The 19,790-nt window shown below is 38.2% G+C and overlaps 1 protein-coding gene across 1 annotated transcript; it reads right to left on the bottom strand.

Annotated features, from left to right (window-relative positions):
• Nucleotides 1-1,485: 1,485 nt before the first annotated feature.
• LOC308418574 (olfactory receptor 6C75-like) lies at nt 1,486-2,418 on the bottom strand (the record flags this gene model as incomplete). Its single annotated transcript, XM_080913957.1, has 1 exon — nt 1,486-2,418. One exon carries the CDS (start codon nt 2,416-2,418, stop codon nt 1,486-1,488), a length of 933 nt encoding a protein of 310 aa, XP_080770083.1.
• Between the last annotated feature and the right edge of the window lie 17,372 nt (nt 2,419-19,790).

The raw sequence follows: 19,790 nt of genomic DNA, 5'->3' as shown, positions 1-19,790 counted from the left end.
GGGAGCCTATCACTAAACCAAACAGAAAGCTGGATTTTATTTCTGTCCACGGAGTTAATGTGTATTTGATGGATTAGTTCAAGTTATTAACATTTAAAGTTATTACAGGGTGTGTGATGAATACATTATTATTTGAGTTCTGTTCATGTACTTGGAATTATTTCATTTCTTTTGCTTTGTGTGGTATCTTCGTAGTCCTCTCTTCAGTCTGAAAGGTGACTTTCAATATTCTCTGTAGGGCTGGTTTGATGGACATGCATCCTTCCACCTGTTTGTATTATGGAAAGGTTAACTTCTTCCTTTCACTGTGGCAGGTAGTTACTCTGGGTTGGCGGTGATGGCTCTTCCTGGTTGCTAACTTGATTACATCTGGAATGAACTACAATCCAGAAATGGGGGCACACCTGTGATCCAGATCTTGTGACTGGAAGATACTGGTTTCAAACCTGGATCTTGGCACGGAGATCTTGAGGTATAGCAGCCATGAAAAGCTTAGGCCCTGGCAAGGTAGTACATGCCTTCAATCCTAGGAGACTGGGGCAACCAGAACTCTTGAGTTCAAGGCCAGACTGGGACAAAGCAAGTTCCAGATCCAAGCATGGTGGTACACACCTTTAATCTGGGCCACACCTTCTGCTGGACATAAGGACAATGGAAGAAAGGCTCACTCTTCTTCACCTGCTTTGACTAACCTGCCAGCACCTCTGTTAGAGCCTCCCTCTTATTCCAGCTTATACAGAAGACCATGTGAAACACCCAGCGTCAAGGACTGAGCAGCTTTAATTTTGTGTCCTTTCTGTGTGTCCTTCATATTTTTGGTGGAGGTTATGATTGTACTTTTAAACTGTTTCCTGGATGCATCTAGTTAACTCTCATCAGAGAGCTAGTGGGTTTCAGGTGGGACACACTGTCTTGTCCTTTCATGATTTTTGTGGTTTTGTGATGTGAATGCCATTCATTGGACATGTGTTTGGGGTGGGGATCTAGCCTGTCTCAGGTTGCACAGAAAACCATGTGCAACTACTATAGAAGCTGCTATATTGGGTCTAGACCTGCCAGCATTGAGGTGGGACATGGGCAGTCTGGAGTCGGGGAAGTGGGTGTGGAAGCTGAATTTCCAGAGCCGGGCCTGGGACTACTGGGACAGCAGGAGCAGGGCTGGTTCTGAGACTCACTGGGCAACACCATACAGAGATGTGTGTTCAGAGCTAGGCCCAGGAACACGAACATGGCGTAGCCTAAGAAACAGAGAAGCTCTGTCTTGAAAAGCCGAAACACAGATACAAAAGTAAAGCTGATTGATATATGTGGAACAGGCAAACACACTACATTAAAATGTATTTTACAAGGTGACAAACACCTGCATTTTTTTTTTTTTTTTGGAGTTAAATACACAGAAGGTTTGTGAATTCTGTGACTCTTAAGTGTTGTTGATTAAAATGGAGAAAACAATTTCTGGACATGTAAAGTACATGTGACCCTTTTCTATCCCGATATTTTTATTCTGCACAGAGTCTCCCTCAGAGCCTGGTGGACCTGCTTGTTGCGTAGGGTGTAGATGATGGGGTTCAGAAGGGGTGTCACTACCGTGTTCACAAGAGCAGCCTCTCTGTTGGACTCAAGCCTACTTGTTTGCCTTGGTCTCACATATATAAACACACAGCTGCCGTACATCAGAGAGAGGACGATGAGGTGCGATGAGCAGGTGGAGAAAGCTTTCTGTCTCTCCTTGGCCGACGGGAGATGCACCAGCGTGACTACTATGTTGCTATATGCTGTGACCGTTATGGTGAGGGACAAGAGAAGGATAATAAAAACCAGGGCATATGCCAGATCTTCAGCTGATCTGGTGTCAGAGCAGGAGAGGTGGATCAGAGGGCTGAGGTCACAGAAGAAGTGTGGGATGACATGGGGGCCGCAGAAGGATAACCGTGATACCGTCACTACTAGCCACGTGATCAGGGTAAAGGCCACAACAAGGCAGGCCATGGTTAGGATGATGCAGGTCCTCAGGTCCATGATGGTAGGATAGTGCAGAGGCTTGCATATAGCCACACACCTGTCCACTGCCATCACAGCTATGAGAAGAAAACCAAATGCCCCAATACATAGAAAGACGAAGGCTTGTATGAAACAGGCAGCAAAGGAAATTGTTTGTTTCCCTAAAAGAAATATAACCAGCAACTTGGGAATCACGGTGCTCGTAAAACAATACTCCGCGAAGGAGAAAACACCGAGGAAGAAGTACATGGGGCTTTTCAGACGGGCACTGGTGCAGACAATGGACACAATGAGGACATTTCCAGTGATGGAGGCCAAGTAGGCCAGCAGGTTCAGTGAGAAGAGAAGCCTGCCCAGGTGCTGGGCAGCAGGGAATCCCTCCAGGATAAATTCCTGGACAGCTGTCCCGTTTTCCATTCCCACTGTCTGAGACAACTTATGGTAAAGAGATCACAGATAGCCAGAGGTGTTCTCACAGTGCACACAATGAGGTCATTCAGCAGCCCGTTCAAGGTGTGGTGAAGACAGAATTTTGGCATGGGCCTGTGTGTTCCTGAGTTTAACTATAGTATCAGAATCATTGGCATATTATTCTTTGGTCCGGACATAGCTATCACCACCCTCACCACCTACATTACTATACTGGCCACCTGACGTCAGCAATCTCTCTGTCCCCACAATATTATGAGTATTATGTTCCTGACACTCCGGTGTCACCTGGAGGAGAGATCAAAGCTTTCAGAGTCTCAGAGATATTAAAGCCTGCACTCTAACTGGGCCTTCCTGGAATCTAATATTATGACAATGTATTTTTAGTGCACCCCATTTTTGTTTGTTTATTGTTACTTTAACTATGTGGAGGGATGTATACGGGGGAGAGAACAATTTGTAGGAGTCAGTTTCATCTTGTATCTCTGGGTCCTGGAGATCAAATTCATGTCCTCAGGCCTGGTGCCAAGTACCTCAACTTGCTGAAGTAATATTCTCTGTAGGAGAAAATGTCCAACTGACAGTCTCCCAAAGCCATGTGAGAGCTACACTCCACTGACTCTGCTTTCTCATTGTTCAGGTAATAGTAATGACATAAGGTTGACCTAAGGGCAGAGTGGCTCCTAGATCTGTTTCAAAATGACCACATATCATAAAGGCACTGAGATGACCATGCACAAAGGACCTCAACAGAATAGTTTAAAGCAAAGATGTAAGTTTGTTCTTCTCGGGTCCATCTTGGCACCTAGAAGGATACTGATGGATATTTTTCACAGCAGGAACTAAATAGGAAGAATGATCCAGACACATTACAATACCTTCTAATTCATTGCAACTTTATCATTCTGTCTTCCATCTTGTCTGAGGGTCCAGTTTCTGGGAGAAGGCTGGAATATGTGTCTGTCCCACACTGTCATAGCCAAGGTCTGGGTGCACTGAGCACTTCCTTCATGCTTCAGGACCTGCAGAGTCGTCTATGAAACAAGCCAGCATGCTGCTCCCCTCTCTGCTGCGCATCTGGCCTTTCTTCCACATCGATTTCTCCTTTGTAATCCCACAGACCTTAGTGCAAAATCGGCTCTGTTGGATTCTACTGAGATTGAATGTCTTCAAAAACACAAGTCTAATATGTCTTTGATGATTTCCCTGCAAGAATTTGGTCACTAGCATGATGTCCCTAGGCAGGGAACGGGGTTCTCTCAGAGCTTGTTTAAAGTGGAAGGGCTAGAAGAGAAATGTTATGGGCTCCCTAGAGACATCTAATTGGTCACTTTTGAGAACAAGAATTGTTGGTAGAATACTGTGTTTCCTGTCTGGGGTGACATACTGTCTTTTGCTGGGATACTTCACATGGATTTTCTAAGGGTTTCTCAGACCCCACCTTGGATATTTCCTATTTATTTGAGGTCTAAGTTCAGCTTCACATTTTCTACATGTAGTGCGTATACTGAGACAGAGCAATGTAGCTAGATGCAAATACATGATCATAAATAATTGCTATTAACCCTTTGTTTTTGTCAGACTTGTGAGAAGCTACAGAATGGAGATATATGGGAGAGAGTGTGTTTTATCATCATCTGTCCACCTATGTATTGGATAATTGTTTCATTATGTTTTAAATTAATTGAATTTTTAAATGTATTTTGGAGCACTAGCTGCTGGTGCTTTTATCAGCAGGACATTTTCTTTGCCTCCTTAAAGGTAAATTTAATTCCTAGTTTTCCATAGAGAAAAAGGGGAGGCCAAGGTTTTCCTGACATCTGAAGCCTGCCTAGTCTTTTAAAAACATACAAACTGTATAATGCTGTGAAGAGACAGCGGGAAAAGAACTCTTATAAAGGAAAAAATTAGTTAAGGCTGGTTTACAACTTCAAAGATTTAGTTCATTATGATCATGGCAGGACGCATGGCAGCGCACATATATGAAGATACGTAGCAAAGTGCTTCTACATACTAGAGAAAAATGGTTCCTCATCTCCCCATACTTGTCTTATTTCACTTACTATAATATCTAGGTTTATTCAGGCCACTAAACATGATATAATTATATCTTCGTGGCTGACTAAAGGATCAGTGTATGCATCTAAAATAGTGAATCGCCTTATAATTCATAGGTGTAGGTGGTAGACATTACTGTAAATCACATGAGCCTGAGAAGGGAGAAGCTATTGCTTAGCAACATTTGATCATGAGGATTCTTCCCTTGGCTACATCAGATTGGCTTCTGGAAATGATCTCTACTCCTGCAGCTTATGGCTTTATAGTTAAAACCAGGGAATCACACATGTTCAATTCAAGAGGTAGAGAATTTAAGCTGGAACTGAGCTGGAAGCAACATTCTGACTAGATGGCTTCTGTAATTCGAGAAGATTCTCTACCTACAAATTGGAAAGAAAGGATGTCTACAGTCTTTTGGAGCTCTAAAGCCAATGAAGTGTAGTGCCACCCTACTGCACAGCATATGTCCACTGGTGTCATGTCTGTTTTGTCATACCCCACAGTTACTGATTAGATTTGAGGCTCACTTAACAGGAAGGTATTTATGTCTGCACTGTAAACCCAGTTTTAAAAATCCTTGATTAAGGGAGGGGTCTTCTGACCTAGGCAGGAATTTACTGTTTTTGTGTAGATAAATCAACAAAGCCCCCAAATGCTTCCTAAATACTTACACTTATACTCACTGACAAACCATACACTCAAATTTAAAGAGCAGTTTGTTTCTTCACTGCTGGATTGAGAGGTGACTTTTTGGAGATGTTATATTTGAACCCTGCTGTCATCAATCCTATTATACAAAGTCAAGGGAAATATCAAAGAAGCTTTCTTCAATGTTCCTATGGTTCCCAAAAATGAATAAAAAGACTAATTAATCCTAAAATATTGGCTCATTATGCTTTAACCTAGGCAAACCTGCATCTCTCCTTTGTAAACTGTTGACTTCTCTTTTTATTATTCTTGTTATAATACATATATATATATAGTTAAATGCTGAGTCAGGTTAGTATGACCTGTGTGTATATGATTTCAGGACTGAACACTTTGTATTAAAAAACCATTTAGGGGGCTCATCCCCTAGTAAAATAGAAGCACTAATTAAAACATTACCAATTTAAAATAGCTCAGGGCCAGATGTTTTAGCATAGAATTCTGTAGCCTTAGATTTTTCAAAGCCTATTTCATTTTAGGTTCTTTAACACTTCAACCTTTGTCTAGCCCACCAACCAAAGTAGGGAAGAAAAATGGTTAAAAGGACCTGGTTAGTTCCTTAGAGGCAATTCCAATCTTCATTATCAGGATATCAGCAGCCCAGTCCAATAGCAAACAGTGGCTCAACCCAGTGGAAATCATGAGGTTCCACCAAAAGTAGCTGGAATACTGTGAGAAGTTCTCTGGTTCATTTCATGTTAAGAAGTTATAACAAGCGAAGATCAGTGAAGACCAGCTAAGAGTTGCACAGCGAGTCAAGCCAGTGAAGACCAGTGAAGCATTACAAGGTGTAGCAATGTAAGAATGTTCTTTCACTTTTTTTTGGGTTCTACTTAGACTCTTTCTAACTGAAGTTAAGAGCAGTCAAGATGGAACACAGACATTCGTAAACAGTAACATGGAATCACCAGTGGGAAGCAGATTCTAACAACATAAAGGATAGGCAGCTAACTAGCTATTGTACTACTTAAGTCATATTAAAATATAAAGTCTGTGGGTGTCTTTTATTCGAGAACATTAACCATTGAGCTGAGTAGCAACTCCATTCTGGAATTTATTAATTATTAATATTAAAATGATACTATACATAAGTTATTCTAAAACTCTTACCAAGGAACTCCTACAGCTGATAAACACTTTTGTCAAAGTAACTGGATACAAAATTAGTTCACAAAAATTAGTATACATCAAATGACAAACAGACTGAGGAAGAAATCAGGAAAACAGCACCTTTCATAATAGCCTCAAAAATGTGAAATATCTTGGAATAACTCAAACAAAGCAAGTGAAATACTTTTAGGATAAAACTTTTATGACATTGAGGAAAGAAATTAAACAATATATCAGAATATGGAATGATCTCACATCCTCGTGGATCAGTATTATAAATATAGTAAAGATGGCTATACTACCAAAATCAATCTATGATTCTATAAAATCCCAATAAAAATTCCAACACAATTTCTGATAGATCTTGAAAGGACTATTTTCAGTTTCAAAGGAAAACACAACACAACATAACACACACATACACACAAGGATATCTAAGACAATCCTTAATAATTAAGGAACTGGTGGAGGCATTACCAATCCTCTACTTCTAATCATACTACAAGATATAGTAATACAAGCAGCATGGTATTTGCATGGGAACCAACACCTTGATCAATGGAATTGAATTGAAAATGCAGATATAAATTGCACATCTGAGGGGGCAGAGACATCTCTGCCAAGAGCACTTGGAAAGTGCACCCTTGCCCTGCCTGATCCAGGCACCAGGAACCCAGCATTGGGCCCTCTGTTCCCAGCCAGCAGCTTTTGGCTGCAGAGCAGGGCTCAGACTATCTGCAACCAGGAACAGGGGAGATCCAAGGACACTGGCCAGGTACAGGGAAAAAAGAGAACCAATCACTGACACAAGATGACAAGAGGAAAGTGAAAGAACATACCCCAGGGAAACCAAGACAACCTGGCAACACTAGAAACCAGCTCTCCTATCACAGCAAACAGAGGAATGCCAAACATTCCAGAAAAAGCAATCTCAGAATGAAATCCTACCTCAAGATGATAATAGAGATCTTTAAACAAGAAGGAGAGGAAAAGCATAAAGAATTAGAAGCTTTTAAAGAGGAAACAAGAAAAACACTCAAAGAACTAAAAGAACTAGAGGAAAACAGAACCAAAGAGATGAAGGATTGGAAGAAGGAATTTAAAACACAAATTGACACAATAAAGAAAACATTAAAGGAGAAAACCCTAGAGGTAGAACACCGAAAAAAAAATCAGGAGTCACAGATGCAAGCATTTCCAATAGACTACAAGAGATGGAAGAGAGAATCTCGGGAGCCAAATACAACGTTGAAAACAGACAAAACAGTCAGAGAAGATGCAAAAACCAAAAAGCTCCTAACCCAAAATGTCCAGGATATCCAGGACACAATGAGAAGACCAAACCTAAGAATAATAGGAATAGAAGAAGGCTAAGAATATCAACTAAGAGGCACAGTAAATATCTTCAACAAAATCATAGAAGAAAACTTCCCTACCCTTAAGAATGAGATGACCATGAGCATAAAACATGCATACAGAACTCCAATTAGATTGGACCAACCAGAAAAGAAATTGATCCCGACACATAATAGTCAAAACGCCAAGTGCCCAAATCAAAGAAAAAATACTAAAATCAATAAGGGAAAAAGGCCATGTAACAAATAAAGGCAGACCAATCAGAATCACACCATATTTCTCAACAGAGACTATGAAAGATAGAAGAGTCTGGACAAACATCATGCAGACCCTAAGAGAGCACAAGTGCCAACCAAAGCCTCTATACCATCAAACTCTCAATCAGCATAGATGGAGAGACTAAGATATTCCAAGACAAAACTAAATTTACACAATATCTGACCACTAACACAGCACTTCAATGAATTATTGGTGGAACAACCAATACAACAAGGGAAACTTCATCCTAATGAAAACAAGAAAACTCCTAAGCAAGAAAACTAAAAGAAGAAAGACATACAGGCACAATTCCACCTCCAAAAGCAAAAATAGCAGGAAACAGCAACCACTCTTCCTTGATAACTGTAAACATAAATGGACTCAATTCTCCAATAAAATGATATAGGCTATCAGACTGGATACATAAACAAAACCAAGCATTTTGCGGCATACAGAAAACTCATCTCAGAGACAAAGACAAACACTATCTCAGAGTAAAAATTTGGGCATAAAACTTCCAAGCAAATGACCCTAAGAAGCAAGCTGGAGTGGCAGTTCTAATATTGAATAAAGTAGATTTTCAACCAAAAGTTATCAAAAAGATAAGAACACTTTTTACTCATTACAGAGGAAATTTTTCAGGAAGTACTCTCAATCCTTAACATTTATGCTCCAAGTAAAAAAGCTCCCATATTCATAAAAGAAGCCCTACTAAAGCTCAAAACATACATTGCACCCCACAAAATAATAGTGGGAAACCTCAATAACAATGGACAGATCATGGAAACAATAACTGAAAAAGGATATTGTAAAACAAACAGAGATTATGAACCAACTAGAATTAATAGATATCTACAGAACATATCATTCTAAACAAAAGAATACACCTTCTTCTCAGCACCTCATGGCACTTTCTAGAAAATTGACCACATAATTGGTCACAAAACGAATTTCAATAGATATAAGAAGATTGAAATACTCCCATGCATCCTTATAGATCACCATAGTCTAAGTCTGGTATTTAATAACAACGAAGACAACAAAAAGTCCATATACACATGGAAACTAAACAATGCTCTATTAAATGAAAGCAGGGTCAAAGAAAAAATAAAGAAATTAAGGATTTTCTAGAATTCAATATAAACAGAAACATAACATAACCAAACCTATGGGATGCAATAAAAGCAGTACTGTGAAGAAAAATCATAGCTCTGAGTGCTTCCAAAAAGAAACTAGAGAGAGGATACACCAGCAACTTGATAGCAAAGCTGTAAGCTCTAGACCAAAGGAAGTAGATACACCAAGAGGAGTAGACAGAAAGAAATAATCAAACTTAGGGAATAAATAGACCAAATACAAACAAAAGAACCATTGAAAGAATCAACAAAACCAAGAGCTAGTTCTTTGACAAAATCAACAAGATTGATAAACCTTTAGCCAGACTAACTAGAGGGCACATAGAGACTATCCAAATTAACAAAATAAGAAAGGAAAGTGGAGAAATAACAGCTGAAACTGAGGAAATTCAAGAAATCATCAGATCCTACTACAAAAGCCTATACTCAAAAAAGCTGGAAAATCTGGAGGAAATGGATGAATTCCTAGACAGATACAAGATACTAAAGTTAAAGCAGGACCAGGTAAACCATCTAAATAATCCCATAACACCTAAAGAAATAGTGGCAGTCATCAAAAGCCTCCCAACCATACAAAAGCCCAGGTCCAGATGGGTTCAGTCTAAAAATTCATCAGATATTTATTGAGGACATAATACCAATTCTCTCCCAACTATTCCACAAGAGCAAATCAGATGGAATTCTACCTAACTCATATTTGAGGCTACAATAACTCTCGTTCCCAAACCACACAAAGACCTTAAAAGGAAAGAGAACTTCAGATCAATCTCACTTATGAATATTGATGAAAAACTACTAAACAAAATCCTTGAAAACCGAATCAAAAACACATCAAAATGATCATTTACCATGATCAAGTAAGCTTCACCCTTGGGATGCAGGGATGGTTTAATATATGGAAATCCATCAATGTAATCCACAATATAAACAAACACAAAGAACAAAACCACCTGGTCATCTCAGTAGAAACTGAGAAAGGATTTGACAAAATTTAACACCCTTTCATGTTGAAAGTATTGGAAAGAAAAGGAATCCAAGGCCCATACCTAAACATAATAAAAGCAATATACAACAAACCAGCAGCCAACATCAAACTTAACGGTCGAAAAATTGAAGCAATCCCACAAAAATCAGGGATTCACAAGGCTCCATACTCTCCTCCTACCTATTCAACATAGTACTGGAAGTCCTGGTTGGAGCAATTAGACAGCAAAAGGAAATCAAAGGGATACAAATTGGAAAGGAAGAAGTAAAAACATCACTATTTGCAGATGACATTATAGTGTACATAAGTGACAACACAAATTCCATCAGAGAGCTCCTATAGCTGATAAACAAGTTCAGCAAGGTGGCTGGATATAAAAGTAATTCAAACAAATCAGTAGCCTTCCTATATTCAAAGGACAAACATGCAGAAAAAGATATTAAGGAAAAGATACTCTTCACAATAGTCACCAAAAATATGAAATATCTTGGTGTGACTCTATCAGAAGCAAGTGAAGCACCTGTATGACAAGAACTTCAAACCTCTAACAAAGGAAATTGAGGAAGATCTCAAAAAATGAAAAGATCCCCCATGCTCATAGATTGGAAGAATCAACATTTTTAATGGCCATCTTACCAAAAGCAATCTACAGATTCAATGCAATCCCATCAAAATTCCAACCCAATTCTTAATTGAGTTGGAAAGAGCTAAGCGCAATTTCATCTAGAATAACAAAAGATCTAGAATAGCAAAATCTATCCTCAACAACAAGAAAACATCTGGGGGATTCACCATCCCTGACCTCAATCTATATTACTAGGCAATTGTTTTAAAAACTACATGGTACTGGTAAAGAAATAGGTACATGAATCAATGGAATAGAAGAGAAGTTCCAGAAATGAGCCCTCACATATATGGTCACCTGATTTTTGACAAAGGAGCTGTAAACATTCATTGAAAAAAGAAAGCCTATTCAACAAATGGTGTTGGTCCAACTGGCACTCAGCATGAAGAATAATGAAAATAGACACTTTCTTATCTCCTTATACAAATCTGAAGTTTAAGTGGATCTAAGGTCTCCACATTAAACCATGTATATGCAAGCTATTACATGAGAAAGCAGAGAAAATCTTAAAACACATAGGGACAGAGGAAAATTTCCTGAAAAAACACTAATGACTCATGCTCTAGAGGAAAAAGATTGACAAATGGGACTTAATGAGACTGCAAAGTTTCTGTAAGACTAAGGACACTGTCAAGAAAACAAAACAGAAGCCAACAGAATGGGAAAAGATCTTTACCCACTCCACATCAAATAGAGGCCTAATATCTAAGGTATAAAAAGAACTAAAAAAGCTAGACACCAGAGAATCAAACAACCTTATTAAAAAATGGGGTACAGAGCTAAACAAAACGTTCTCCATTGAGGAATATAGAATGGCTGAGAAACATCTAAGGAAGTGCTCAACATCCTTAGCCATCAGGGATATGCAAATCAAAACAACCCTGAGATTCCACCTCACACCAATCAGATGGGCCAAGATCAAATATTAAGATGACAGCAGATGCTGGCAAGGATGTGAAGAAAGAGGAACATTTCTCCACTGTTGGTGGTATTGTAAACTGGTACAACCACTCCGGAAATCAGTCTGGCCATAACTCAGAAAATTGGACATAGTAATACCTGAAGACCCAGTTATTCCACTTCTGGGCATATACCCCAGAGATGCTCCAACATACAACAAAGACAAATGCACCAAAATTTTCATAGCAGCTCTATTTAAAATGGTCAGAAGCTGGAAGGAACCCAGATGTCCTTCAGTAGATGAATGGATAAGAAAATTGTGGTATATTTACACAATGGAGTACTGCCCAGCTATCAGAAAAAATGAACTTATTAAATTCTTAAGAAAATTGATTCAGCTAGAGAATATCATCTTGAGGTATATAATACAGTCACAAAAGAACAGACATAATATGCAGTCACTGATAATTGGATACTAACCCCAAAAAGCTCTAACACCCCAGAAACAACTCACAGACTGTGTGAAGTTCAAGAAAAAAGAAAAGAAAAGAAAAAACCATTATGTTTACTCCTTACAAATCAAGAAAACGTTGACTAATTCCAGTTTTCATCCTGTTTTACATGTACTTTATGCTCATTGTAACTAGTAAGATCTTAATACACACTATCAAACCTTAAAAAAAAGCCAAACAATAACAAAAATATATTTGTACACTTTTATACAAAAATGCTTAAAATTTGTACAGTTATCTTTGTTTACTTTAAAATAAAGTTCTACATTTAAAAAAAAGGGATATCTACCTGTCACCAGGAACAGCAGTGAGCCAGCAGTGAGCCAGCATGCATTCCCTGCTTTCCCTTCCCCACCTCAGCTTGCTCCAGGGAACCAGTAACCCTGTATTGGCTATTACCAGCCTGACAACAAGGAGTGAGAAACCATACTCAGACCACCCACCACCAGCAACAGCAGTAGCAAGTGGTAAGCCAGAGGTGATCCTGCAGTGATCAAGGGGCACAAGACTGACAACAAGATGGCAAGAGGAAAGTGAAAGAACATACCCCAGGGAAACCAAGACAACCTGGCAACACTAGAAACCAGCTATCCTATCACAGAAAACAGCGGAATGCCAAAAATTCCAGAAAAAGAAATCTCAGACCCAAAATCCTACCTCAAGATGATAATAGAGATCTTTAAACAAGAAGGAGAGGAAAAGCATAAAGAATTAGAAGCTTTTAAAGAGGAAACAAGAAAAACACTCAAAGAACTAAAAGAACTAGAGGAAAACAGAACCAAAGAGATGAAGGATTGGAAGAAGGAATTTAAAACACAAATTGACACAATAAAGAAAACATTAAAGAAGACAACCCTAGAGGTACAACACCGAAAAAAAAAATCAGGAGTCACAGATGCAAGCATTTCCAATAGACTACAAGAGATGGAAGAGAGAATCTCAGGAGCCAAATACAACATTGAAAACATAGACAAAACAGTCAGAGAAGATGCAAAATCCAAAAAGCTCCTAACCCAAAATGTCCAGGAGATCCAGGACACAATGAGAAGACCAAACCTAAGGATAATAGGAATAGAAGAATGTGAAGAATATCATCTAAGAGGCACAGTAAATATCTTCAACCAAATCATAGAAGAAAACTTCCCTACCCTTAAGAATGAGATTACCATGAGTATAAAACAGGCCTACCGAACTCTAAATAGAGTGGACCAGAAAAGAAACTTCTCTAGACACATAATAGTCAAAACACCAAGTGCCCACAGTAAAGAAAAAATATTAAGAGCAGTAAGGGAAAAAAGACCATGTAGCATATAAAGACAGACCAATCAAAATCACACCCGATTTCTCAACAGAGACTATGAAAGCTAGAAGAGCCTGGACAGACATCATGCACACCCTAAGAGAGCACTGGTGCCAGCCAAAGCTGCTATACCCAGCAAAACTCTCAATCACCATAGATGGAGAGACTAAGATATTCCAAACAAAACTAAATTTACACAATATCTGACAACAAACCCAACACTACAATGATTTATTGGTGGAAAACTGATTACAATGAGGGGAACTACATCCTAATAAAAACAAGAAAACTCCTAAGCAAGAAAACCAAAAAAAGAAAGACATACAGGCACAATTCAACCTCCAAAGGCAAAAATAGCAGGAAACAGCAACCACTATTCCTTGATATCTGTTAACATAAATGGACTCAAGTCTCCAATAAAAAGACATAGGCTATCATACTGGATACATAAACAAAACCCAGCAATTTGTTGCATACAAGAAACTCATCTCAGAGACAAAGACAGACACTATCTAGAGTAAAAGAGTGGGAAAAAACCTTCGAAAAAAATGACCCCAAGAAGCAAGCTGATTTGGCTATTCTAATATTGAATAAAGTAGATTTCAACAAAAGTTATCAAAAAAGATAAGGAAGGACACTTTTTACTCATTACAGGGGAAATTTGACAGGAGGAACTCTCAATCCTTAACATATATGCTTCAAATACAAAAGCACCCATATTCATAAAGAAACCCTACTAAAGCTCAAAAAATAATTGTGCCCCACACAATAATAGTGGGAGACCTCAACATCCCACTCTCACCAATGGACAGATCAAGGAAATAAAAACTGAAAAAGGATACTGTAAAACTAGCAGATGTTATAAACCAACGGGAATTACTAGATATCTACAGAACATCTCATCCTAAAAAAAAAAAAAAAAAAAAAAAAAAAAAAAAAAAAGAATAAACTTTCTTCTCAGCACCTTATAGCACTTTCTCAAAAACTGAGCACATAATTGATCACATAACGAGCCTCAATAGATAAAAGAATATTGAAATACTCCCATGCATCCTCTCAGAACACCATGATCTAAGACTGGTTTTTAACAACAAAGACAACAAAAACCCTACATACACATGGAAATTAAACAACTCTCTGTTAAATGATAGCAGGGTCAAAGAAGGAATAAAGAAAGAAATTGAGGATTTTCTAGAATTCAGTAAAAACGAAAACACAACATACCCAAACCAATCAATGCAATAAAAGCAGTACTGAGAGGAAAACTCATAGCTCTGAGTGCTTCCAAAAAGAAACTGGAGAGAGCATACATAAGCAACTTGACAGCACAGCTGAAAGCTCTAGAACAAAAGGAAGCAGATATAGGCAAGAGGAGTAGACAGTAAGAAATAGTCGAACTTACGGCAGTAATAGACCAAATAGAAACAAAAGGAACCATTGAAAGAATCAACAAAACCAAGAGCTGGTTCTTTGGGAAAATCAACATAATTGATACACTGGAAGTGTAAGTGGATCTAAGATCTCCACATTAAACCAGGTATACTGAAGCTATTATATGAGAAAGTAGAGAAAATCTTAAAACACATAGGGATAGACGAAAATTTCCGGAACAAAACAACAATGGCTCATGCTCTAAGGTCAAAGATTGACAAATGGGACTTAATGAGATTGCAAAGTTTCTGTAAGGCTAAGGACACTGTCAAGAAAACAAAACAGAAGCCAACAGAATGGGAAAAGATCTTTACCAACTCCACATTAGATAGAGGCCTAATATCCAAGGTATACAAAGAACTAAAAAAGCTAGACACCAGAGAATCAAACAACCTTATTAAAAAAATGGGGTACAGAGCTAAACAAAATATTCTCAATTGAGGAATATAGAATGGCTGAGAAACTTCTAAGGAACTGCTCAACATCCTTAGCCATCAGGGATATGCAAATCAACACAACCTTGAAATTCCACCTCACACCAGTCAGATTGGCCAATATCAAAAATTCAGATGACAGTAGATGCTGGCAAGGATGTGGAGAAAGAGGAACACTTCTCCACTGTTGGTGGGGTTGTAAACTGGTACAACCACTCCGGAAATCAGTCTGGCCCTACCTCAGAAGATTGGACATAGTACTACTTGAAGACCCAGTTATTCAACTTCTGGGCATATACCCCAGAGATGCTCCAACATACAACAAAGACAAATGCACCAAAATGTTCATAGCAGCTCTATTTAAAATAGTCAGAAGCTGGAAGAAACCCAGATGTCCTTCAGTAGATGAATGGATAAGAAAATTGTGGTACATTTACACAATGGAGTACTGCCCAGCTATCAGAAAAAATGAACTTATTAAATTCTTAAGAAAATTGATGCAGCTAGAGAATATCATCCTGAGGGATATAACCCAGTCACAAAAGAACAGACATAATATGCAGTCACTGATAATTGGATACTAACCCCAGAAAGCTCTAACACCCCAGAAACAACTCACAGACTGTGTGAAGTTCAAGAAAAAAGAAAAGAAAAGAAAAAACCATTATGTTTACTCCTTACAAACCAAGAAAACCTTGACTAATTCCAGTTTACATCCTGTTTTACATGTACTTTATGCTCATTGTAACTAGTAAGATCTTAATACACACTATCAAACCTTAAAGAAAGCCAAACAATAACAAAAATATATTTGTATACTTTTATACAAAAATGCTTAAAATTTGTACAGTTATCTTTGTTTACTTTAAAATAAAGTTCTACAATTTAAAAAAAAGGATATAGACCTGTCACCAGGAACAGCAGTGAGCCAGCAGTGAGCCAGCATGCATTCCCTGCTTTCCCTTCCCCACCTCAGCTTGCTCCAGGGAACCATTAACCCTGTATTGGCTATTCCTAGCCTGAAAACAAGGAGTGAGAAACCATACTCAGACCACCCACCACCAGCAACAGCAGTAGCAAGTGGTAAGCCAGAGGTGATCCTGCAGTGATCAAGGGGCACAAGACTGACAACAAGATGGCAAGAGGAAAGTGAAAGAACATACCCCAGGGAAACCAAGACAACCTGGCAACACTAGAAACCAGCTATCCTATCACAGCAAACAGCTGAATGCCAAACATTCCAGAAAAAGAAATCTCAGACCCGAAATCCTACCTCAAGATGATAATAGAGATCTTTAAACAAGAAGGAGAGGAAAAGCATAAAGAATTAGAAGCTTTTAAAGAGGAAACAAGAAAAACACTCAAAGAACTAAAAGAACTAGAGAAAAACAGAACCAAAGAGATGAAGGATTGGAAGAAGGAATTTAAAACGCAAATTGACACAATAAAGAAATCATTAAAGGAGACAATCCTAGAGGTAGAACACCGAAAAAAAAAAAAAAATCAGGAGTCACAGATGCAAGCATTTCCAATAGACTACAAGAGATGGAAGAGAGAATCTCGGGGGCCAAATACAACATTGAAAACATAGACAAAACAGTCTGAGAAGTTTCAAAAACCAAAAAGCTCCTAATCCAAAATGTCCAGGAGATCCAGGACACAATGAGAAGACCAAACCTAAGGATAATAGGAATAGAAGAAGGCTAAGAATATCAACTAAGAGGCACAGTAAATATCTTCAACCAAATCATAGAAGAAACCTTCCCTACCCTTAATAATTAGATGACCAAAAGCATAAAACAAGCCTACTAAACTCCCAATAGATTGGATCAGAAAAGAAACTCCCCCGACACATAATAGTCAAAATGCCAAGTGCCCAAAGTAAAGAAAAAATATTAAGAGCAGTAAGGGAAAAAAGACCATGTAGCATATAAAGACAGACCAATCAAAATCACAACCGATTTCTCAACAGAGACTATGAAAGCTAGAAGAGCCTGGACAGACATCATGCAGACCCTGAGAGAGCACAAGTGTCAGCCAAAGCTGCTATACCAGCAAAACTCTCAATCACCATTGATGGAGAGACTAAGATATTTCAAGACAAAACTAAATTACCCAATATCTGACAACAAACCCAACACTACAATGAATTATAGGTGGAAAACTGATTACAATGAGGGGAACTACATCCTAATAAAAACAAGAAAACTCCTAAGCAAGAAAACCAAAAGAAAAAAGACACACAGGCACAATTCAACCTCCAAAGGCAAAAATAGCAGGAAACAACAACTATTCCTTGATATCTGTTAATATAAATGGACTCAATTTTCCAATAAAAAGACATAGGCTATCAGACTGGATACATAAACAAAACCCAGCAATTTGTTGCATACAAGAAACTCATCTCAGAGACAACGACAGACACTATCTAGAGTAAAAGGGTGGGAAAAAACTGTCCAAGCCAATGGTCCCAAGAAGCAAGCTGGAATGGCCATTCTAATATTGAATAAAGTAGATTTTCAACCAAAAGTTATCAAAAAAGATAATGAAGGACACTTTTTACTCATTACAGGGAAAATTTGTCAGGAGAAACTCTCAATCCTTAACATATATGCTCTAAATACAAAAGCACCCATATTCATAAAAGAAACCCTACTAAAGCTCAAAAAATAATTGTGCCCCACACAATAATAGTGGGAGACATCAACACCCAACTTTCACCAATGGACTGATCAAGGAAACAAAAACTGAACAAGGATACTGTAAAACTAGCAGAGGTTATAAACCAGCTGGAATTACTAGATATCTACAGAACAATTCATCCAAAAAAAAAAAAAAGAATAAACCTTCTTCTCAGCACCTTATAGCACTTTCTCAAAAACTGACTACATAATTGGTCACAAAATGAGCCTCAATAGATATAAGAAGATTGAAAAACTCCCATGCAATCTCTCAGATCACCATGGTCTAAGACGGGTTTTTAACAACAACAAAGACAACAAAAACCCCACAAACACATGGAAACTAGACAAGTCTCTGTTAAACGATAACAGGGCCAAAGAAGAAATAAAGAAAGAAATTAAAAACTTTCTAGATTTCAACTAAAACGAAAACACAACATACCCAAACCTATGGGATGCAATAAAAGCAGTATTGAGATGAAAACTCATAGCTCTGAGTGCTTCCAAAAAGAAACTGGAGAGAGCAAACATCAGCAACTTGACAGCAGAGCTGAAAGCTCTAGCCAAAAGGAAGCAGATACAGGCAAGAGGAGTAGATGGAAAGAAATAATCAAACTTAGGGGAGAAATTGACCAAATAGAAACAAAAAGACCATTGAAAGAATCAACAAAACCAAGAGCTGGTTCTTTGGGAAAATCAACAAAATTGATAAACCGTTATCCAGACTAACTAGGGGGCAAAGAGAGAGTATCCAAATGAACAAAATCAGAAAGGAGAGTGGAGAAATAAGAACTGAAACTGAGGAAATTCAAGAAATCATCAGATCCTACTACAAAAGCCTATACTCAACAAAGCTGGAAAATCTGGAGGAAATGGATGAATTCCTAGACAGATACAAGGTACTAAAGTTAAATCAGGACAAGGTAAATCATCTAAATAATCCCATAACACCTAAAGAAATAGTGGCAGTCATCAAAAGCCTCCCAACCAAAAAAAGCCCAGGCCCAAATGGGTTCAGTGCAGATTTTTATCAGACATTTATTGATGGTATAACACCAACACTCTCCAAACTATTCCACAAAATAGAATCAGATGGAAAACTACCTAACTCATTTAATGAAGCTAAAATAACCCTCCTTCCTAAACCAACAGAGATCCTACAAGGAAAGAGAACACCAGACAAATCTCACTTGTGCACATTGATGCAAAAATACTAAACAAAATCCTAGCACACCGAATCCAAGAACACATCAAAATGATCATTCACCATGATCAAGTAGGCTTCATCCCTGACATGCAGGGATGGTTTAATATATGGAAATCCATCAATGTAATCCACCATATAAACAAACTCAAAGAAAAAAAACCATGGTCATCTCACTAGATTATGAGAAAGCATTTGACAAAATTCAACACCCCTTCATGTTAAACGTCTTTGAAAGAACAGGAATCCAAGGCCCATACCTAAATATAACAAAAGCAATATACAGGAAACCAACAGCCAACATCAAACTTAAAGGTGGACACTTGAAGCAATCCCACTAAAATCAGGGACTCCACAAGGCTACCCACTTTCCCCCTACCTATTCAAGATAGTACTGGAAGTCCTGGCCAGAGCAATTAGACAGCAAAAGGAAATCAAAGGGATACAAATTGGAAAGGAAGAAGTAAAAACATCACTATTTGCAGATGACATGATAGTGTACTTAAGCAACCCCACATATTCCAGCAGAGAACTCCTACAGCTGATAAACAAGGTCAGCCAGGTGGCCAGATATAAAATTAACTCAAAAAAATCCATAGCCTTCCTATATTCAAAAGACAAACATGTGGAGAAAAAATTAGGGAAAAAATACCCTTCACAAT

This window comes from Micromys minutus (genome assembly GCF_963924665.1).
Source record: "Micromys minutus genome assembly, chromosome: 3".
Lineage (NCBI taxonomy): Eukaryota > Metazoa > Chordata > Mammalia > Rodentia > Muridae > Micromys > Micromys minutus.
The sequence above is the reverse complement of the archived record's forward strand: the minus strand, read 5'-3'. Positions and strand labels throughout refer to the sequence as shown.